Source organism: Polypterus senegalus, chromosome 3 (assembly GCF_016835505.1).
Source record: "Polypterus senegalus isolate Bchr_013 chromosome 3, ASM1683550v1, whole genome shotgun sequence".
In the NCBI taxonomy this organism is placed as follows: domain Eukaryota; kingdom Metazoa; phylum Chordata; class Cladistia; order Polypteriformes; family Polypteridae; genus Polypterus; species Polypterus senegalus.
The window spans coordinates 38,960,482-38,984,441 of NC_053156.1; the positions used below are offsets into that span (position 1 = coordinate 38,960,482).

Here is a 23,960-nt window from a genome sequence, read left to right on the forward strand (position 1 = left end):
GATAAGGCAGACTCATGTGTGGAATGCTTAGACCTTGAGTCCTTTGGACAAATATTTTTCTGTTTGCTCGACCTCTCCCCCGGCCTCGGAAAAATCCACGTCCTCGGCCCCTGTCTGAGGCGGCTCCACCTGCATAATAGTTCATTTGTGCTGCGATTAACTTGGTCTGAGTATCTGACTCTTTTTGCTTAGTCTGTCATTCAGCATGCTCCGAGTGTCTTTTAACTTCATCAAAAGTGGCACTTTCCCATCCAATACAGGACATGCGTACCTTATTTTGGATATCACTTCTGAGTCCTGACACAAAAGGAGGAACTGTTGCCTTGGCACGGTCGTCTGGGCTGTCTAAACCAGAATGGTTTTTCATCAAGTCCTGAATGCGGTGTGCCCATTCATCTACTGTCTCATCTTTCTTTTGTTTGGCAGCTGAAATAAGGGACCAGTCGGTGCCCTTTTTATATTTTGCGGCTATTGCAGTTTTCATGGGTTCCCATTGGGCAAGGAAAGGACCATCATTATTTTGTCCACGAGGCAATGCCTTATTCCACTGCCACTATACTCCATTATGCTGCCCATGGTTGACAGTATCCCAAGTTGTGCCCAACTTTCTGCATAGCACCTGGGTCCACTCGGCCGCACTGGGTTTGTACATGTCGTCTAGTTGCTGCAATTGTTCCACAAACTTCAACCCCCCGATTACCTTAGGATCAGGCAATTCGGACACTATGTCTTTCAGCTCTTGAATATCCCAGTTACGATGTATCATATAGTGGGATTATCATTTCTTGGGGGTAGTGTGGGATCATGTCGGGGTTAGGGATCTCAATTAAAGGGCATGAAAATGTGGGTGCTAAAGGTTTTGGGGACTTAAATGGGGTAAAGTTTTCAGGGGAATTCTTTCGGAGGGTCTTGCTTCTAGTACATTGTGAAATGGAGGGCTTTTTGTGTGAATTAGAAGAGCCTCCCATAGCCCCTAACAAGTGGCCGTCAGTCTCATCATCCGGATCCGTAAGTGAGGAGGGGTCGCACTGATATTGTTCATCAAAGAAATCATCAGTAGCTGGGGCATCGGTAACCACAAGAGCCATTGGGGCAAGGAGTAAATGTGGCAGTAGAAGGGGTTGTGGGTAAAGTGTTGGGGAAGAGAGCACGGGATATAAAGGGTCTTTTTTATCATTCCTCTTCCTCCTTCCTTCAGACTGGGGTCCCGAATCAGCCTGCACTTTCTGTAAAGCTATAAGCAGCTCTTCCTTTTCCTTTCTAGTCTTCACTACAGCAGCTAAAAGCTCATTCCGTTTTTGTGCTGCTTCCAACGTACGGTCTTTAATAACCAATTCCCATCTGTCATACATATCCATCCGATAAGGACCTCCATTACAACAACCCTGTGTATTTCTGCACAGTATTTTTCTAATATTCTGTATCTCACTCATATCTCCGGTTCCTTCCACTGGCCATCTACCTCCACTGTCCTTATTCCACTTCCTACATGCCTTTTTAAAATCGAATCCTGTCTTCTTTTCAATGAGCTTTCTAGGGGACCCGCCTTTCGATCCCGACGGCGTACTATGAGCCTGGTGATTCCCCGAAAATAATCCTTCTAACATTAGGTTTTTAGGACCCTGGGGGGACTGTTTGACTGGCTTGCTATTTGTTTTTCCCATAGTGAGGTAGGCAGGATCTCAGCAGAAAGTGACTCAGCCCTTGATAAACCCCGTTCCATCCGCTGTCCGCTCCTATCCCCGGATTCTAGCTTCAAGTGACTTCATGTCCATTTATTCGCATCAGCAGAATCCTACATCAATACGCCCCGTGGAGTCCGGGATATGGAGGTTTTTACCCCGATCCCATCATCAGACGGTTTGTATGCGTCAATCTGCCAGGGTATTGTCTCCTTCACCTTAGCAACCCATTAAAACAAGAGTATAACTAGACAGGGGATGAAAAACTCGACCTCCCATTTATGTACACACACATTCTCTAAATACACCCTTTCACCCCATTCCTCTAATTATTATAGGAGCGTGCCACTCGCCCTTTTCTATTCCACTTCACAAGGGGTGACTTGCTAACATTCACACTGTGCCATTTTCCGTAGTGTCCCAAAGCCACCTTCCGTGAGTCCCTATAACCCTCCTATGGGTCTGATAGAGTATGTTCTCTTATTCTTTATTTTGCATATGCTTTCTATTCTTTTTTCTTTCTATATTCGTATTACGTCCGGCACACCAGTCAAACTAACAGGAATCCCCCAATCTACTCACTGTGACTCCATCCACCTGCCTGGAAATGGCCGTCAAGTCGTGCCTTGTATCGGCTAGGAGGAGGTCAGGGACTCCCCACGCATGAAACACCCAAGGCAGGCCATTCCTAACTTTTACCGAAGCTGGACCCAATCCAGCCGGAATCGGCTCCACCACGGTCCTCTGGACGATCCTGCTCGAGGAGTCGTCTGCCCTTCTCCTGCCCCACGTTGGGCGCCAAAAAACTGTGGATGAAGACATCAGACAAGACAGTAGGTGTGGTTATAAAGCAGCTTTATTTTTCAGTGTCACAGTGAGAAAAGTTTCAGAAAAGCAGACAATCAATATACATGACAGCGTCAGGGCTCTTCTGAACCCCTCTGTTGGATGGGGCAAGTTTTTATACCCCTAGAATGCGTGATTTAATATCATTATGAAATGTAACAGTCAACACGTTTATTATACACAATCCTTGAGCCCCTTCAACGCCCCTTGTGCAACTTGATTTCTTGGCCCCATTTGTTATGGCGTTCAGATGTAAACTAAGGGAAAACGTGATAAGGCAGACTCATGTGTGGAATGCTCAGACCTTGAATCCTTAGGACAAATATTTTTCTGTTTTGCTCAGCAAAGCATGCTTTTACATCAGACATCAATTAGTACAAGGGAACGAAGAGAACATTCATTTTCCACACACATCAGTCTCATAGGTTCGACATAGAGACTTTCTGTCACATGTAGATAGTATCCAGAGAATGTGAAGTCACTTTCCATCTTTTTGCACACTGTGCCCCCTTGTGCACGCGTCGCATTCATTTCTGAAGACGTTCTCAGCGGACGCATCAAATGAACGCTGGGAATGCATGGCAGCCATGATACGTGCACGTACGCGTTCTGAGCATGAAGTATGAACGAGCCCTAAAAGCAAAGAGAAATAAAAAGAAAGAACAATTCTGACTTGGCAGTCCCAGTCTCAGTGAGGCACTATAAAAGAGTTTTGCTGTTGCTATAAAGGAGATTCCATATTGTTTCTTGACACACTTCTATTAAATGATTCGTTGGCTGACAGTCCTGAGTGTTGATGTGTCAGTGAGAAGATATGCAGCATTGTTCATAATGGCACTGAGTTTGGTTTTACTGTACTTCTCTCCTTTGCCACAACCTCCAAGGAAGGGAGTAAATTCTATATGACAAAGTGGATCAGGAGAAGTCTACAGGGAGCGGGGTGAAGTCTATGAATTATTTTAAGTTTAATGAATTGGTAGTGTGTGTGTGGTAATGTGATATTCGTAAAAATATTTGGCCAAGACAGTGGAGAAGCCAGTGGAGCAAACTCACAGGACAATTGTGAGATTAAAAAAAAAGGTTTTGAGCTGATTTACAGAGCGTTTTGGGAGAAAAGGAGCAACATGGAAAAAAGAACACTGATGGTAGCTGTAAATAAAAGAAAAAGGAGTAACTGGGAAGATGGAAAACAAGATTATAGGGATTGAAACGTCAAACAGATCACCAAGATGACTGACTCCTTGGTGGTGCCAGAGAGGAAAACTGCAAGTCTTTCTGCCAACTGAGAAGACAGGGTTACAAAAGATGAGAGTACAGATGTGCCATTTTATAAGAGAGGCTAAGAGTTTCTCAGCATAATGCCAAAAAATCAATGATATAAGATAGCAGTGGTCCTAAAAACAACCTTGATGTTTTTCACTTTAACAATATTGACACTACATGTTGCAAAGGGAGAGGGGCAGTTAAATTAGATTTGAAAAGGAGCCATGCAGGTGTATGGGAAGGGAGATAAAGCCAGAGCTAGAGGGATGCAGGGTGAAGAGAAGCCACCAACTAGCCTAATACACATCTTTGAGATGTGGGGAGAACGTGCAGGTTCTGGAAAAGATTGTATATGGACATCTGAGTCTTTGGTAGTGTTGGATTGGTACTAACATTTTGACTTTGATATCAATACCAGCTTTTGGACCTCCTTACTAGTACCAAAATAGTTCCTGAAGCACATAATAGAAAACTCCAATATCCTCCATCTTTCGCCAGCCTCCCTGGTGCCGACACACTTTTTCCCTCTTGATAGCTGTGAAGTACCATTCACATCAAATCAATAAGTTTTGGGGTCTCCCATGAAGTCCTGATCACGTCAAAGTAATAAGGGGGATGGCAGGGGTTTCCTGTGAAGCCCTGCTTGTGCTGCAGCATGTAGTTTAGTTTCATGAAGTCTATGAAATGGTCTTTGTCCACACCTGCAATAGAAGGTGTCGAGGGAAGATTAGGGATGATGGAGAAGAAAGCTGATGTTTACTTCCTGTACTGGAAATCCTGAAATGCCGGTACTGTAAGATTTGAGTTTTTCAGTACTTTTCAAGTAATGATATTCCACACAACTGTGGTTGTAAACACTCTGTTGCCACACAATCATGAGCAGAGTCCATTCAAAACAATGCAGACCCATCTTGGTATGGAGGAAGCCTTAATTCACCCAGCCAGGTCTGTGTAATGCATAAGTGGGCAAAATGTGTAGAATAAGCCCATGAGTTTCCCGTGCAGGTGACTGTCAAAATGGCTGCCATGAAATCCTTTGTGACTGATTTTGCCTAACGTTCTTTAAACTAATCAGGGTCTTTTTATTAGTTTTCCTAATGTTGGTGCATCTAGACCAGTGAAACAAGATATAACAGTTGAGACCCTCATTGATCCTGCATTGTACTTTGATTTCAATCCTGTTCTCCATTTCAATATTTTACTTTGCAGCTGCAGTGATTACCACCCAGCTGGGTGCAGCAGAAAGATTGTACTTCAAACAGAACAACAACTTGTCCTGGGATAACGCGAGGAGTTACTGCCAGGCCTGTTTCAAGGAACTTGTGAGTGTGACACCTGACAACAGTGCTGTGCTGGGGAATATCCTGACCAATGATTCTTGGATTGGGATGAGAAAAAAGCTTGGTGGTCCTATGGGCTGGTCCCGCTGGTCAGACAATACTTTGCTTGTCTTCCAAAACTGGTATCCTCAAAGTCCTGACCCTAACAATACAGAAGACACCTGTGTCAAGCTACTTAGTTTTGGAGCCTGGCTTGAAGAAGACTGTAACTCCTTGCTGCCTTCCATATGTTATGAAGGTAAACAACATCTTAGTTTAATAGGCACAAATAAGACTTTTTATAGTGCCTTTCATTTCTATCTATCTATCTATCTATCTATCTATCTATCTATCTATCTATCTATCTATCTATCTATCTATCTATCTATCCATCTATCTATCTATCTATCTATCTATCTATCTGTTATATAACGCATTTCTATCTAACTATCTTTCTATCTATCTGTCTATAGTGCCTTTCACATTATCTATCTATCTATCTAATACTGCTCTGTACCTCTAAAATTTACAACTTACCCTAATAGGCAAAAATAAGACTTTTTATAGTGCCTTTCATATCTATCTATCTATCTTTTGTGAAGTATAGCGGCGCAGACACACACAGACGGACACTATTTTAATCATCACCCACGTTTATTTACAACTATATTACAAAAGTGCACCGCCACCAACCCCCCAGTCTCCCCAAAGTCAAAAGTCACAGTCCACACACAAACACTCGGGCCTCTCCTCGCCTCCTCTGCCACGACCTTGTCCTCCTCCTCACCCGACTCCAGCCTTGATTACAGGGCGGCGGCTCCTTAAGTAGGTGGCTGATTGGTGACCACATCCAGCCACCTGCGACAGTACTCCCCCACTAGCTGGGACCTCCCGGTACCAGCAGACCATTCCACGAGGACGAAGACGCCTCGGCGCCAAGCTGACACATTGCAGGGTAGGGCCCGAGCCTGTAAAGAAAACAGAAAAACAAGGGGCGGGGACGTTGCCCTGACGCAGCCCCTTGGCTCGTCCTTGCAGCTGGGCCAACATTCTCCGCTCCAATCGGCACTCTGTTGCTCCCCCATTCGGCTTCCTCGTTCGGTAAGTCGGTGGTCCCTGCCAGGGTACCACCCGTGGGCTCAGGCGTTGTGTCCACCTCCCACGCTGCAGGGTTTTCCTCTGCCTCCGCAGAGGACAGCCCTTCACGGGACGTGCGCACTCAGCGACACGTCCTCCCATGTCGGAGGAAATGGCTTCCCCAAGCCGCTTCCTCCGCCTAATTTGGGATGCCGCAGTGGCTTGGATCTGCTCATTGTAAGAGCGCAAACCCGGCCCCACGGGGTCGGTCTCACTTACCTTCCCCGCTGTGTCTCTCCGTCCAGGAGCTCCCGCTGTGCGCCAATCCTCACTTGCATGCGGCTCTCGATCTGATGCCACTGCCATCCCTCCTGACTGCAGCTTCTCCGCCCGGAGGGCACATCGCTCGGCCGGCGGCGACAGCACAAGGCGCAGTTCTTCTTGCAGCTCCTGTAACACAGCTGCCAAGGAGAGAGAAGCAGCCAGCGGTGGGCTTACCTTGTGAGTGGTTCCACCGACCGACTGCTCTCTATGGGCCTTTCCCTGCGGCCCACTCGGGTTTCCTGGGTGCACGGGATGGACATTCCCTGCTCTCGCCTTTGACCAACTGCTGGCAAGAGAACAGGGCACACTGTCCAATCCCGTGCCTGTATTGAGGAGGAATTTCTGGCTGGCCTTCTCGCTCTCCTCTCTCACTGGAGAGCGTCTCTCTAGGCAGCTCCGCTGCTGCTGCGCTTCCACAGCCCCAGTGTCACCTTCTCGGCAGCCCCCGTCCTGGGCTCCTCATCGGTGGGCCGCCCCTTAGTCCCAAAGTCCTTCAACGGACCCCCAATGGTCCATACAGCACTTTGTTGCTGCGGGGTTGGGTGCACGCCGTCCCTGCGGCACATGGGTGGGCTCCCCTGTTGCGCCGGGCCTTTCACAGAACATTTCTGGAATGCAGGTCCCCACCTCGACCCAGGTGGAGCATCCTGCCGGCTACACCAATGTGAAGTATAGCGGCCCGGACACACACAGACGGACACCGTTTTAATCATCACCCACGTTTATTTACAACTATATTACAAAAGTGCACCGTCACCAACCCCACAGTCTCCCCAAAGTCAAAAGTCACAGTCCAACACTCGGGCCTCTCCTCGCCTCCTCTGCCACGACCTTGTCCTCCTCCTCACCCGACTCCAGCCTTGATTACAGGGCGGCGGCTCCTTAAGTAGGTGGCTGATTGGTGACCACTATCTATCTATCTATCTATCTGTTATATAACACATTTCTATCTATCTATCTATCTATAGTAACTTTCATATCTATCTATCTATCTATCTATCATCTATCTATCTATCTATCTATCTATCTATCTATCTATCTATCTATCTATCTATCTATCTATCTATCTATCTATCTATCTATCTATCTATCTATCTATCTATCTATCTATTATATAACGCATTTCTATCTATCTGCTGCTCTGTACCTCTAAAATTTACAACTTAGCATTTCATGTGGTTGGTTTATAAAGGCAAATTAAGCAGAAAAGAGATCAAATTCCTAAATTCCTTCTTGACGCAAAGTTTATAGATTAAATACTCAATTTCTCTACATTTACATAGATGTGATAAAGAGAAAGTGAATACCAAGAGAATGAAAAAGAAAAAGACACTTTAAAAAAATGTGGAATGCTTTTCACTTGGCCAGCAGGGCAGCTTTGTCTAATGGCCGAGGGCTTCAACTGGCCAGATCAGGCACTACCACAGACTCCCGATGTGACTGAACGAGCCTACTAACCTCCTAGTGTAGATACTCGGTCACAGTCACTCTAGAGTTGTACCTGTTATGATGCTAGACAGGCTAGCAAGGATGAAATATAAATAATATTAAGGAGAAAAAGGCAAAGCCAAAAAAAAATTGTTGGAAACCAAGAAGTCAGGCACACTACTCCCAAGGTGGAATTCAAGGATAAAAACAAACTGAAAAAATTCTGCGTTAAGACAAAACTAGAGAAGCAGAAGTAACAGGATTTAAAGGCACAAACAGGTTGTTCTAAATCCACAAACTTGGATAAGGAAGTGCTACCAAAGACAATCTTCTAAACTGCTGCATTGTTAAGCAGAGGTCAAAACCACTAAAGAAAAAAGGGTGAGGTAGATGGATGGAAGGAAGAGCTTACACAAAGGAATTGTTGATGTTGGTGGTAGTGAAGGTGTGCAGTCCTCAGTCACATTGCTTCACTTTCTGGTGGGACTCCATGTGTTTGGGTGGGCTCTTGTTGGGACATGAGAGGGATGCTGACTCAGTCTTAGTCAGGACCTCACCACTGACCCTGTCACCATGGGTGGCCCTACAAGGAGTACATGACTCTGACATCACTAAAGGGATCATTGATCACACAAACCACTCCACCATGGTAAGGTATTGGTTCAGTGGAAACAGACCAAAATAAAGAACAAAAACAAAAGAAAGCATTAATTATGAATACTCTTGTGAGACTGAGGTTCTAGGACTCAAGAAACCCCCTAATGGCTTCTGGATCTTGTAAAAAGATGGAGAAAAACATGCAAAAATGAAAATAATAAACCCATTCACAATACACCTGTAAACTGCCTTGGAAGGGGGTTCACCGTTTTTATTTCTGATTCTCCGTCTGCATAATGTTTAAACTGAAGCAAGAGACCCACCAGTTCATTCATGTTTTCTAGAACTGATATCCGTCCATCCATTTTCCAACCCGCTGAATCCGAACACAGGGTCACAGGGGTCTGCTGGAGCCAATCCCAGACAACACAGGAACCAATCCAGGGCAGGGTGCCAACCCACCGCAGGACACACACCAACACACCAAGCACACACTAGGGCCAATTTAGAATTGCCAGTCCACCTGACCTGCATGTCTTTGGGAGGAAACCCACGCAGACACGGGGAGAACATGCAAACTCCATGCAGGGAGGACCCGGGAAGCGAACCCGGGTCTCCTAACTGCGAGGCAGCAGCGTTACCACTGCGCCACCGTCTACTGTTGTCCATTTTCTCTAAAATAAGGACATAAAAACATAAGAAACCTGACAAATGAGAGGAGATCATTCACTCCATCAAGCTCATTTGTTTAGCTAATAGCTAAGCTGTCCCAATGTCTCATCCAGGTTCTTCTTAAAGGTCGTCAAGTCTCCAAGTCTTGGTGGCTTGTCTCAGATTTCCCCAACTATTTGTGTAAAGAAGTGCCATGATGAAAACAATACCATGTGGAGCCATGATAAAAATGATAATTAAATGCATATATAAAATATCAAGGTTACACTAAAATGAGGTTATAAGAAAGTCATATTAAAATAATGAGTTTTTAGCAGTATTTTAAAGTGCTCCACCGTATTAGCCTGGTGAACTTCTTTTGGTCAGCTATTCCAGATTTTAGGTCCATAACTGCAGAAGGCCGCTTCACCACTTCTTTAAGTTTAGCTCTTGGAATTCTAAGCAGACACTCATTTGAAGATCTAAGGTTACAATTTGGAGTATAAGATGTCAGACACTCTGATATATAAGATGGAGTGAGATTATTGAAGGCTTTGTAAACCATAAGCACTATTTCAAAGTCAATTTTAAAAGACACAGGTAACCAGAGTAGTGACATCAGAACTGGTGAGACGTGCTCGGATTTTCTTTCCCTAGTTAAGATTCCGGCAACTGATGTAACCAATTGATATTTTTGGGGGAAGTCATGAGAGGAGTGCATTACAGTAATCTAGTTGACTAAAAAGAAAAGCATGGACTAATTTTTCAGCATCTTGCAAAGTTATAGGGATCTAACTTTTGCTATATTTCCTAAGTGAAAAAATGCTGTCCTAGTGATCTGATTAATATGTGATTTAAAATTCAGGTCAGAGTCAATAATTACCCCTAAATTCTTTGCCTCCATCTTGACTTTTAATCCTAATGGATAAAGTTTATTTCTAATATCCTCATGATATCCATTGTTGCCAGTCACCAAGATTTCCAATTTCTCTTTATTTAGTTTGAGAAAATTACTACTCATCCATTCAGAAACACAAGTAAGACTTTGGGTCAGTGAGCCGAGAGAGTCGGGGTCATCAGGCGCTGTTGATAAACACATAATTAAATGCATTTCCCCTCATTTGTTCTGGTATCTTCCGGTGTTGGAGTCACTCTTTAGTTGTAAGAATTCTCTAGGATCTACTTTATTGTTGCCTTTGAGGATTTTAAAGACCTGGATGAGGTCCCCATGCTGTTTCCTCTGCTTGAGACTAAACAGGTTTCATTCTCTGAGTCTGCCACAGTAGGACGTGTCCTTAAGTCCTGGGATGCACTTGGTTGCTCTCCACTGCACAGCTTCAAGTGCTGCCATACCTTTCGTGAACTTTACTGTTCTTTACTTTGTTGTAGCTTCTCTTGTTTCAGTTGATTTATTTTTTCCACAATAGATGGCAGGGGGCTAGTGGTTGAGACTCTTCCTTGTCTCTGTGATTGTTACAATTCTCTCTGCATCCAGGTGGATTTTCTCCCATGTACCAAAGATTTGTGTTAATTGAGTATATTCATTGATGCCACCAAATTGTGATGGTGGTGTGTGTGCAATTGGCACCCAGGTTGGTGTACCATCCAGTGTTGGTTCTAACTACACTTTTAGTGCTCTCAGGGATACACAATGGCATCTAGGGACTCTAATGGAATCAGCAGGTTCTGAAAATGATGGACATAAGCATCACAATTCTACTTCAGCATAGATTTCTGGTGCTTATTAAAAATGAATGCTGAGAGATTTGCCAATCTTGTGTGTTTTTTTAAGGAAGCAAAAAAAATCTTTGTTGCTTTTTCAGGAGAAAGTATATATATTCCTTTCTAATCAAAATATATTTTTGACAAATGGCATTATATAGTAAAACCTCGATTATCTGTCAGGGGTTGGGACCGATGCAGTGACGTTTAAGAGAACAGCTACTTTAAAAATGATATATGGTAGATTAATTTAGCAAATATTTATTTACAAAACAAAACTATATTAACAAAATATAATATAGTATTAACAAAATTAATTATTGAATTATAATATTGTAACAACCAACGTAAAAAGCAAACACAACTCAGAGGTACTGGAGTTTTCTACGCTTTACTTGAGTCTTTGTTTTGTAACAAACGATGGCCCTGTCTTATACTCCATTATCTGGGTTGCGGAACACACCTCCAAAACAATAAAAGAAAGCTCTCCCTACCAATCAGTTTATCTCCTGCCACTCATGTCCTTTTCTTCTCTATACCACAAACACTCCTGCTTATTGTCTCCTCACTTCCTACTGCCTTCCACCACACCTTCCTTTTTCTCCTAACTTCTCCTGTCACTCATGTCTGTTCCTCACAGAACAGAATTACTTCACCCAGTCCCATCACTTACAGCATTACACACTTTCTGCTCTCCTATAGCACATCACAAGATGCCTGCATGTCACAATATATTAACAAAACATAATATAACAGAATTTGAAAAGAAAATTACAAGACAGGAGAACATTAACTTAATACATTAACATTAATGCAGAATAACATTACTGTCAGTGGTTTCGATTGTCAACGTTTTTCACATTTGTCAGCATCACGCTTTATAACGTTCAATGTTGTTCTTCCTGCTCCATAAATTGAAGCTGTACTTGAAGGACTTTTACCATTTTGTAAACGTTTAATAATACCAGTTTTTTGATGATGATTTCAATAAATTAATTATAACAAAAGAGAGAAGTTTCGAAACGTTATTAAAACTGAAGGTACGTGACTGACACTGTGATTTCAAAATGCGACCTGACAGCTGGTGTTGGGGAAGAAGACTACACGCTAGCAGAAGGGAGAGCCGTTCCAATGTGCGGAGCTCACAGCGTACCACACGGGAGTAATAGTGCCGTAATACAGTAGGTAGGCACTGGCGTGGGCATTTTTTTTCTTTGGCCCTGATGGTTAACAGAGACTGATGGTTAATCGAGTGACAAATAATCAAGGTTATACTGTATTAGAAAAAAAGTTACAAATAATCTTTTCAACAATTTACTAAACACCCAAGAAAACCATCATGGAGACCACTATAAACTGGGCCTAGATTTCATTTGGGGTTCTATGGTCTATTGCCAGGGAAGAAGCTGGCCAGCAAACAAAAGCGTCTGTAGCTGAAATGACTTTTCGACTAAATATCACAAGAGTTGAGGACAAGAACGGACAGATTTAAAGGGATACTTTAGTCAATTATAATTCTAAACTCCACAGAATGTTAATTCAAGGTGAGCAGTTTACTTGAAAATTGTTTAAGAAATGTTGTTCGCTTTTCGATTCCACTCACTGATGCTTTAAAAATCTTTCTCAGACTCTGAAATTTTAGGTTTTTTAATTTCTTTGTTTGTGTCCTTGTTTTACACTTTTTTTTGCATAGAATTACGAAACTGTATTCCCCGTATTCAGTCAGTCAGTCATTTTATAACCCACTGGAGTCTATTCCTGCTACTATAGGGTGCAAGGCAGGAACAAACCCTGGACAGGATGCCAGTCCAGTGCAGAGCGAACACACGCACCCACCAACTACAGACCAGGGCCAATTTAGGATCAATTAAGGGACCAATTCACCTGAGCTGCATGTCTTTGGACTGTAGGAGGAAACCCACACAGACACAAGGAGCTAACTTCATACAGGGAGGACTAGGGACACAAGCCCTGGCCTCCATACTGTGTGGCAGTAGTGCTACCCCTGCGCCACTGTGCTACAGTATTCCCCCAAAATTTGCTGTATGGACAGCTTAAATTAATTTTTTTTGCCTCAGTGCCCCATGATGCTTTCCAAGGCCAGCAATGCCATGACGGAGCTGAAGCAGCCATGCTGGATGGGGATCTTACTCCCTGATCTGTGCTACCTGCCTGATTGGGGTGTCACATGTACAGGAGTTTCACACATTCATGCTGTAGGATTACTTGCTGTGTACACGTGTGAATAATTTACCGCATACACACACATGCATGATGTCCCTACTCGATAAAGTAGTTTGCACCCTGCATGTGTTTAAATGAGAAGTATTTTCATTTGAGGGCTACTTTAGCTGATCATAATGAGAATATTATGAGAATACTTATGCATCGATTTATTGTGTCTTGTGTGTTCATTTCTGGATTAAGCATGTCAAGCTCCTCGCTATGTAAACTCGAACATTAGAATGATTTAGATGAGAACAGGCCATTCAGCCCAAAAAAGCTTGCCAGTCCTGTCCACTCAATTCTTCTAAAATAACATCAAGTCGAGTTTTGAAAGTCCTTAAAGTCTTACTGTCTACCACACTACTTGGTTATCTTATTTCAAGTGTCTTTGGTTCTCTGTCTGAGGAAAAACTTCCTAATGTTTGTATGAAATTTACCCTTAACAAGTCTCGATGAACTCATTTCAAAGTAACAGTCTTGATCCACTTTACTAATTCCCTTCATAATTTTAAACACTTAACATTCTGTTAGGTTAAACTTGCTTGTTTTCACTTTGTAATTATGGGTTAATAAGTGTAGATGAAATGGCAAATCTATCCATTTAAAATTACACAATGGTGTAGTGCAGGTAGTGAAGGAGGCTTTACGGATCCTTTTCTAGTAGAACTGAATTATATTTCTTGGGTATCATATTTTATTTGCTGGATCAAATCCCGTTACTGCCAGAAGGGATCCTTCTCTATTGACTTCTTAAGCAAGGCCCTTATCCTAAAAATATCTCCAATATCTCCAGAGACTCTGTACAATGGCTAACCAAGTTTATCTAATCAAAATCAAAATAATCAAATTTGCAGATTTAATTAAAGTGAAAACAACTAAAATGGATTCCATTGCTTTTAATAGAAGCATCAATCACAGAAATAATGTATAGGGATATTGGGATATATCACCCAACTGCCTTATTAGACCATTAGAACATTAGACCGATCTAGATGAGAACAGGCCATCAGCCCAACAAAGTTCACCAGTCCTATCCACTTAATTCTCCTACAATAACATCAAGTTGAGTTTTGAAAGTCCCTAACGTCTTACTGTCTACCACACTACTTGGTCACTCATTCCAAGTGTCTATGGTTCTCTGTGTAAAGAAAAACTTCCAAATGTTTGTGTGAAGTTTACCCTTAACAAGTTTCTGTGTCCCCGTGTTCTTGATGAGCTCATTTTAAAATACAAGTCTCGATCCACTGGACTAATTCCCTTCATAATTTTAAACACTTCAATCATGTCACCTCTTAATCTTCTTTTGCTGAAACTGTAAAGGCTCAGCTCTTTTAATCTTTCCTCATAATTCAACCCCTGTAGCCCTGGAATCAGCCTAGTTGCTCTTCTCTGGACCTTTTCTAGCCCTGCTATGTCCTTTTTGTAGCCTGAAGACCAAAACTGCACACAGTACTCAAGATGAGGCCTCACCAGTGTGTTATAAAGGTTGAGCAGAACCTCCTGTGACTTGTACTCCACACATCAAGGCGCTATATAACCTGACATTCTGTTAGCCTACTTAATGGCTTCTGAACACTGTTGGGAAGTTGATAGCTTGGAGTCCACTATGACTCCTAAATCCTTCTCATAAGGTGTACTCTCGATTTTTCGACCGCCCATTGTGTATTCAAACCTAATATTTTTACTTCCTATGTGTAATACTTTACATTTACTGACATTAAATTTCATTTGCCACAAATCTGCCCAAGCCTGTTTGCTATCCAAGTCCTTCTGTAATGATATAACGGATTCCAAATTATCTGCTAATCCACCTATCTTGGTATCATCTGCAAACTTAACCAGCTTGTTACTTATATTCCTATCTAAATCATTTATATATATTAAAAATAGCAGCGGCCCTAGCACTGACCCCTGCTGATCACCACTCTTGACATCGGCCAGTTCTGATGAGGTTCCTCGCACCATCACCCTCTGCTTCCTGTGTCTGAGCCAATTCTGCACCCATCTAAAAACATCACCCTGAACTCCCACTTCTTTTAGTTTGATGCCCACCCTCTCATGTGGCTCCTTATCAAATGCTTATGTTGACTTTACTCAAAATACATGTTTTTTACATTTACGTAAAGATTTTCCTACTTAAGTGTTTGCTCCTATTTTATGTAGACAGTTGCGAGGATGAGTAATGCACGGTGCGATTTTGAACAAATCGTGGTCAGGCGACTATTCACACTACATGGAGTTGCCAGTTGTGCCTGTGCTCAAACTGCATGGACACGTTCAGTCCGATTGACATGCCACGTTGTGGGTGCTCAGACTAGATGTGCATGTGGCCGGCCACGACAGACAGTTTACGTGTTCAAAATAACATGATGGCCACAGGCTTCTCTATATGTCAACAAAGAACTGGCTCTTGATGTAATGTGTTCTGAAAGTACAACGAAAAAGAAAAAAGGTGTAGCTGGACACACGGATGGCTGAGGCGCAGCAAATCTGTTTTTGTTAGAGAGGTACTTAGTCTATGTAATTTACAGTTCTGTGTGTTTATTTCAGGTTGTTCCAGTAAATGTTCCCTAAGATGCTTTTGCCATTGGCTGTTTAGTTGTATGTGTTGCTATATGATATTTAAATTTTTGAAATCAAAAATGTGAAAATGAGCAAGACAACAGCAATAACCAATGTACTGTGATCAACATACAATGAAATTTTATAACAACATCAAAAAGTTAGGTCGGGAAACTGCTCACACTATAAGATGGCTGACTGAAATTTCAGACATGACACAAATTTGTCCGATCATGCATAAGATGCAATATGGCCTCACTTTCTGTGGAACCTAAAGAAAGCCCAACTCCTGGTTAACTTCTTCAGGGGCACCGTAGACTCTGGTCAGGTACTGCATAACAATGTGGTACCTCTGAGAACAGGAAGACCCTCGGGCGTATCATAAAAACGGCTCAGAGAATTACTGGCACTCAGCTACCATCGCTGGAGGAAGTCTTCGCTGGCCGCTGCAGCAGAAAAGCAAAGAACATTTGTAGAGAGCCAAGCTGCCCCGACCATAGCTTTTTCACTCCTTCAGTGCCCTGCATACCCGCACTACCAGGGTGAGGAACAGCTTTTACCTCAAAGCAATCAGCCTATGAAATGCACAGCGATCACTGGCCCTTCCCATAACAGAGACCACCACTGAGTGAACTGAACGTCTGCATCAATCACACACAGTCACACACTTCTACATGACCCGTGTGGAACTCATGCATGGCCATTACATTGACTGTAATCTGCACTATGACTTCATTTATTATTTATTTATACTTGCAGATTTACCTTTACTTTTACTCTGAGTATATTTGGAACTGTTTATTGTAACTGTACTTCCCATATTTTAATGTCTACTTTTAAATTTGTGCTTCTTGTAGTTTAGTGTCTACTTATACATACGTTTATCTAAGACATCTACAGGCTCACTCCCAATGATATTTTATTGTTTCGTTTTATTGTTACTCTTACTCTTACATCACAGCCCTGGTCACACTGCACGTGAAGCGATGGTTGATGGAGTTGAAATTTGGGCTGACTCAGAAAACCAGTCAGCCATTATAAATTGGGATTAAAATTGTGCCAATCTTATGGCTGGCATAAGAGGTTGGCACCCTGTCCTAGGTTGGACCCTCTCTTACACCCAGTGCAGCCAGAGACCCTGATGGACACAACAAAGCCTTGTTATAATAATCCAAAGGTAAATGCAAAGCCTCCATTATTTCATTACTGATGATTATGCTACTGTGTTAAGAAGTTAATAATCTCACCATTCACTCAACAGTTGATTACTCACATCATCACTCTTTTAAAGCATAAACAAACCATTTATAATTCTCTAATATTATAAAAGTGGCATTAATGAATGTCTGTTTATGCACTGAAGGCGTAGATGTCAGATTTTTTTTTAAATGGGTGGGATACCTACAATCCTATGCCGAAATTCAAGCTCTTTTATGTTTTGTATCACCATCTTCTGAATGAGAAAATTGGAACCCAAAGCTTTACAAACTAAAAAAACTTAAAAACCAAGAGTTTCAAAGGTTAACAAATCATTTTGAACACTGTGGCAAAATCAAGGGAAGTGAAAGAGACCCAAACAAAACGTGAGGGACGACCTGCAAAGCACACGGACATCACAGAGCGGTCCGCCCCACTCGAGGCCCACACTCCATCAAGTTTGGGAGGCTGACCTGGATGAAGGCAACAGCCATTCTTTGGAAATTTGTCTTTAAAAGTCACGCTGTCTGCAAGCAAATGAGCCAAAGCAAGTCTGCCATTTTTAGGCCTCAAACTCACAGTTCATATTCTCTGGTTTATGTCCTATTTGTTAGTCAATGTGTGGCCACCACAAGAAAAAAGTAGACAACATAAAGTCTAAATTTAAAAAGCTGATAGGAAGAACCGTAAAATGGTTTCATTGCAATGTCTGCAAAGGTAGCAAATGCAAATAAGAGATAAAATCATATTGCAATTAAGTTATGATAAAATAAAAAGATCCATACAAGAGACTAGTGGGACCTGAAATGCTGACCAACAACCTTAACCCAAGTTAACAAAGACAACGCGTTGTACCGTAGTACTTATTATTTACATGTGTATTTGCAATATGCAAATCTCTGAAGAATTTATTTAGTTGCATTTTGTTCCAGGGGAAAACCCATCAGTCATAAAAGGAACTGCTGTAGGGTGCGATATGAGCGCGGTGAGGCGGTGTGCTGTGGCTTTTAATTTGGTACTGCAGGCTCTATATGGAGCCTTTGGGAAGCCTTCACCCCTTGTGGACATTTTCACATTTTATTGTCATACTACATTTTTTAACATCGATCATTGCAAACAGGTCTCTGCAGACTGACCTACGGAAAATGCAAAATAATTGGATTGAATCGATTATATCGCCCCTTGACGTCCATAGTTAGTAGATGCACCTTTAGCAGCCACGACAGCCTTGAGTTTATATGCACAGGTGTCTCTCTGTCATCTTTGCACATCTGCACTTGTCCGTTTCTCTCCATTGTTCTTTGCCGAACTGCTAAAGCTCTGCCAGCTCTGATGGAGATCCTGAGTGAACAACCTTTGTCAAGTTCATACACAAATTCTCAATTGGATTCACATCTGGTCCCGTATTCATCAAGCGTCTCAGAATTACTCCTAGGAATTACCCAAGAGTCACACTCTCTCTGTTCTTATTACTTTTTGTGCCCAGTGGTACATAAGGGGCTCTATTCAATAAGGGCGAGCACAAAAAGGCGAGCTTCCAAAGGGCGACCTCAATTGAGTGCGGCGAATAAAGGCGTTCGTAGATAATTGAGTTCAAATGGCTCTGGAATATGTGAAGAGCAACAAAGGTGCAGATCTGCTCGTAGTCGAAGGCTACACATTCAGAAAGGAGAAAACTATCAACGGGAAATGCACTGAATCTAGGATTGGAAAACGTTCGAAATATAGAGAGCTTTAGAAATAGTTTGTTAGAAGTTCATGCATTAATTAATTGGATGTTTTAATATTCTTGCTTTTGCCTTTTTAACGTTTACGTTCAATCATTGCCTTTCTCTAATAAATTTTCTGTAATAATTTTGTTGCATTTGCCTTTATTCGCTGCGCCTAATTGAGGTCACCTTTTTGAAGCTCGCCTTTATTTACGCACCCTTATTGAAGGCAGGAATATGATGACGCCAAGCAGATTTGTCATGTCCCAGTGATTGTGCTTCTGTCCAATTCACACCCAGTAAGTGAAGGTCTTCATTAATGTTCTGCAACCAGGTTGTCCTTGGTCTGTCTAGTCAGCATTTTTCAGGAAGGGCCCACTGCATGGCCTGTTTGCGTAGTCTGCCATTGTCCATTTGTATTAGATGCCCGAACCAAGCCAGGCGTCTTTTGTGCAGTCTGAAACTGATGGGCCGATGGGCAACTCTTGTTTAGACCATATACGTAGTGGTCATTTCTTGAAATTGTGTGTGCATGATTTGGCGTGGACAGCATGAATCAAAGCCATCCAGTTTAGCTCATTGTGCCTTCATGAGGAACCATGTCACACCTCCATATAGAAGAATTGGGATGATAATGCTGTTAAATGCTGGAGTATATGAAGGGCTGCTTGTTGTCCCATATTTTCCTCAGGATGCCTTGAGTCTCAGTGATGAGTGGGACTTCATGTTTGAGAATGAATGATGTCATGACTACACAACACCTCGAGCCATTCATTTATACTTATGAAGACATTTGTAGTTTTCTGATATTAAAACTAATGATGCACCTCAAAGACAGTAATAATAATAATAATAAGAAGAAGAAGTGTAAAGTATTACACATAGGAAGTAAAAATGCTAGGTTTGAACACACGATGGACGGTTAGAAAATCGAGAGTACACCTTATGAGAAGGATTTAGGAGTCATAGTGGACTCTAAGCTATCAACTTCCTGACAGTGTTCAGAAGCCATTAAGAAGGCTAACAGAATGTCAGGTTATATAGCGCCTTGATGTGTGGAGTACAAGTCACAGGAGGTTCTGCTCAACATTTATAATGCACTGGTGAGGCCTCATCTTGAGTACTGGGTGCAGTTTTGGTCTCCAGGCTACAAAAAGGACATAGCAGCACTAGAAAAGGTCCAGAGAAGAGCGACTAGGCTGATTCCAGGTCTACAGGGGTTGAATTATGAGGAAAGATTAAAAGAGCTGAGCCTTTACAGTTTAAGCAAAAGAAGATTAAGAGGTGACATGATTGAAGTGTTTAAAATTATGAAGGGAATTAGTACAGTGGATCGAGACTTGTATTTTAAAATGAGTTCATCAAGAACACGGGGACACAGTTGAAAACTTGTTAAGGGTAAATTTCACACAAACATTAGGAAGTTTTGCTTTACACAAAGAACGATAGACACTTGGAATAAGCTACCAAGTAGTGTGGTGGACAGTAAGACGTTAGGGACTTTCAAAACTCGACTTGATGTTATTTTAGAAGAATTAAGTTGATAAGACTGGCAAGCTTTTTTGGGCTGAATGGCCTGTTCTCATCTAAATCTTTCTAATGTTCTAGATTACATAGCGAGAATCTTGACATGCTAAATCCAGAAATGAACACACAAGACACAATAAATCGATGCATAAGTATTTTCATAATATTCTCATTATGATCAGCTAAAGTAGCCCTCAAATAAAAATACTTCTCATTTAAATGATGTTTTTTTGGAAGAGTTAAGTGGACAGGACTGGTGAGCTTTGTTGGGCTTAATGGCCTGTTCTCATCTAGATTGTTCTAATGTTCCAATAATAATAATAATACTAATAAGAAGAAGAATATTGAAAGTAGTGGAAGTAGAGGAAGAAGAAGGAAAACATAATAAGGTACTGCGCTAAGCTGCACATGGTTCTTGCCAATTCGCTACTGACACTGACATCGTCATCTAGTGTTTTAAAAAACATCCCATTGCCTGTGCAATTCACACTTGGGGCAATAAATTAATTATATAAAAAATATCACAATACAGGGGTGGGCAAAAGCAGATTTACAGTTGTGAGTAGGATTTGGACCCTTACGGGAGTGTACCTTTTAGTGTCATTAAGACATTCTTTTGAGTTAATAAAGCTTTTATAATAACGATAACCTACATGTCTTTTTCCATACAAACATCACAAACCTACTTTTGCCCACCCCTGAATATACCAAAAGCCCCACAAGATGAAGGGTATCTGACAGCCTTCAGCTTATATAAAAGGGAAACCAAATAATCTTTATAGATTAAAGATTTATTTCCAAAGTAGCAAAAATTACAGAAAAGACGCTCAAAAGAGCACAGACACAATGGGGTTGCCAAAAAGGCAATCCCAAGAAAACAAGTTCCAAAACTAAATCTAAAAAATCATAATCCTTTAAACCAGGGGTGTCCAGCTCCAGTCCTGGAGGGCCGCAGTGGCTGCAGGTTTTCATTCTAACCTTTTCCTAATCAGTGACCAGTTTTCACTGATAATTAACTCCATTTTCCTTCATTTTAATAGGATTCGGTCTTCTCAGTTTATTTGTTTCTTCATTAAATGGCAGCCAAACAGAAATGAGATGTCAAACAAACCAACAGATGATCAGCTAAACTGGAACATCAAACTCCCAAACAGTCAATTTCACTCCAACCAGTTTCTTAATGAAAAGACAATTCTTGCTGTTAATTAAATGCGTTATTGAATATCATGACTTGTTGCTGCTCTCATTCTGCCAGCAACAAGTTGATTTTCTGTTTTTTCTTTTTCTTTTTTTCTTTTTTTCTTCTTTTTTCGGAGCAAGCCCCTATTCCATCTCCCTGTTCCAAAAATCAATTTAATATATGGTCCCCAGATAGGGGACGTATCAGATATTAAACTGTTAAGAACAGATACTACACTTGATCTTAGCCAAAAGGCCGAGAAGTGAAAGAGATTTTCTGTTTTTTCTAAGACCACCATCAAGATATTTTGGTGACCTGAGCAGACCAACATGACCAAGACTTTCACCTTTCTTTATTTTCAGGTTAGCTGGTCATGTGGCAGCTTGTTTTGTGTCTCGTTATTGCTTGGCTGCTCATTAAGGAAAAAGAACCAACTAAGGGGCCAGAGTCATGTCAATTAAAAGTAAGGCCAAACAAGTTATTCAGCAGCAAAAATGGCTCACTAGTTAAGAAGATGGTTAGAATGAAAACCAGCAGCCACTGCGGCCCACCAGGACTGGAGTTGGACACCCCTGCTTTAAAAGGTGCAAAAAAGATCAAGAAAGCCAACAAATCCAAGATGGAAAATTCAATAATTATTAGATCTCCACAACACATGAACGATTTCCACTCTTCTCATCAGTTTAAATAGACAGAGGGGGAGGGCCCAAGAGTGGTGATGTCATTGTGGCCCCGCCCCTTGTGGCCCCAGGCACAAAGAACATGGAACTGAACTACACTTTAAAGGAACAGTACATAATTATAAACATAACAGAAAATACATAAAAATAAAACACATAACAAAAACAAAACAAACTCTGACCCTAGGACCGCCCTGCCAGGTTCAGCCAGTGCAGACATGAGCTTCTGGCTCTTAAGTTCAAAGGTGAAGTGTCGCTGAGGTGGAATTGCAGCCCCAGCTGGGACTACTTCTAAGACAATCCAGAAAAACTTCTAAGGTCAGGAACACTCCTAGTAAGTCCTCAGCCTTTCTTCAAGAGCAACCTCTGCCATGTCTGCATTCAGAGCCCCAGTGCTTACTGTCACATACAGTATATGGCCAGGGACCCATTGTGTTCCAAGCCTTGTCTGGTCCATGAAACAAGACACCAAGCTGCACCTCTGTACTGGTACCATGTGCTAAAACCCTGCCAGTTTGTGGGAATTGTTCCAGTCATTTGTGTCCGGATTACCCACCTCCTAGTGTCCTAGGGAAGCATGGCACGACTGACTCCATACAACAGCTCTCTCTATTTTGTTCTGGTGTTCCTGTCTGTGATGGCTGTGTTACCTTCAGCCTTCTCACCTTCTTGAACCTGCGTCATTGACAGTCATGACCGGGATGGACTAGAGCAATGAGAACACACAACACCAAGATTGGTGCAAACAAAAGTGTATCTGCGGTATGGCAGTGCACACGAATGAAAGGGTCTCAAAAATGTAAAAGTTGTAGTCCCAACTAGGTTGTCCCATTTAATTTAACAGAAAAGTTCAACACAAAGCCAATGCCCCTGAGCTTTATAGGTGTCTTCCCTCAGGCTTTCAAAAAAATAAAAAGGCTCGGCTTTAGCCACAGGTTCAAGGTTTTTTTGCTCGGGAGCTCCATCCGGTGGGTGCACTCTTTACAAAAAGACGAGGTTCTTCTAGCTGGGGAAACGGAAGGGGCGGAGCTTAGTGACCTCACTGGGCAGTTTCTTTGTGCTTTGGGGAGAAAATGAATAGACAGTGTTAACGACTGACAGCGCCCTCTCTCATCCTGGCAGGTCATTACATACCTTGACTGATCCCAAGAGGAGATCCTCTGATGCACATGTGTGACAACAGTTTTATTCATAAACAAATTAATCCCATAAATAGTCCAATCGTGTGCAGTGTGGCTCAAAATCTTCAATAAATAAATAATCCAATAAAAAACTGTTCTGAGAGAAAGCTAAAAACGAATAAATAACGATAAATAATCTGTTAAAACCAAGAGTAAAATGGAAGTTACTGTAGAATTGCCTTTTAATTCGTTCTTCAGTGGTTCTCTCTCACATCTTTACTGCACACCCGTCACCAGGTATACCAGCAGCAGTGAACGTGGCCCACAAACCACTCGCGTCCTAGCCAGCTTCCGTCAGCAACCGTCTGATTCTATCGTCCTGCCGCCATCCCTCAGCATCTGCTGGATCCATGGACCACTCAATTGCTCCTTATGATGCCTGGGTTGCACATGGCTGGTATAACATTTATCATGCATGTGTGTCTGTGGATCATCCTCAGGGTTTGTGGCACCACCCCGGGTCAAGAGGGGCCGCTGTCGTTAACCATGTCCTCTCCTATTCCTCCAGAAAAAAACATTCAGAAAAACAAAGAAAAATAGCATAACGTTATGGTTCTGATTTCTGCATGGGTGTTAGAGGAAGAAGAGGGAAGGACTAGGAAATGATATGCAGTTGAAAACAAAGCCAGGGTCAAAAAACAAAACAGTCCATCAGTTTTTTCCTTTCAAATACATTTTCAAAACTTTCTCAAAGTATGTTTCTACTAAATTACAAAGGGAATTAATATAGTGGATTGAGACTGGTATTTTAAAATGAATTTAACAAGGACACAGGGACACGGTTGGAAA

At 42.0% G+C, this 23,960-nt stretch overlaps 1 protein-coding gene and 1 pseudogene across 1 annotated transcript in view; one reads left to right on the forward strand and one right to left on the reverse strand.

Annotated features, from left to right (window-relative positions):
• LOC120525040 (fibronectin-like) overlaps window positions 1-23,960 on the forward strand; it is an 84,044-nt gene that overhangs the window by 14,785 nt on the left and 45,299 nt on the right. The window contains exon 3 of the mRNA XM_039746990.1: window positions 5,001-5,369. Within this exon, the coding sequence (XP_039602924.1) occupies window positions 5,001-5,369 (369 nt within the window). The remainder of the gene's footprint in view (window positions 1-5,000; window positions 5,370-23,960) is intronic.
• Window positions 21,425-21,577, reverse strand: LOC120526961 (annotated as a pseudogene).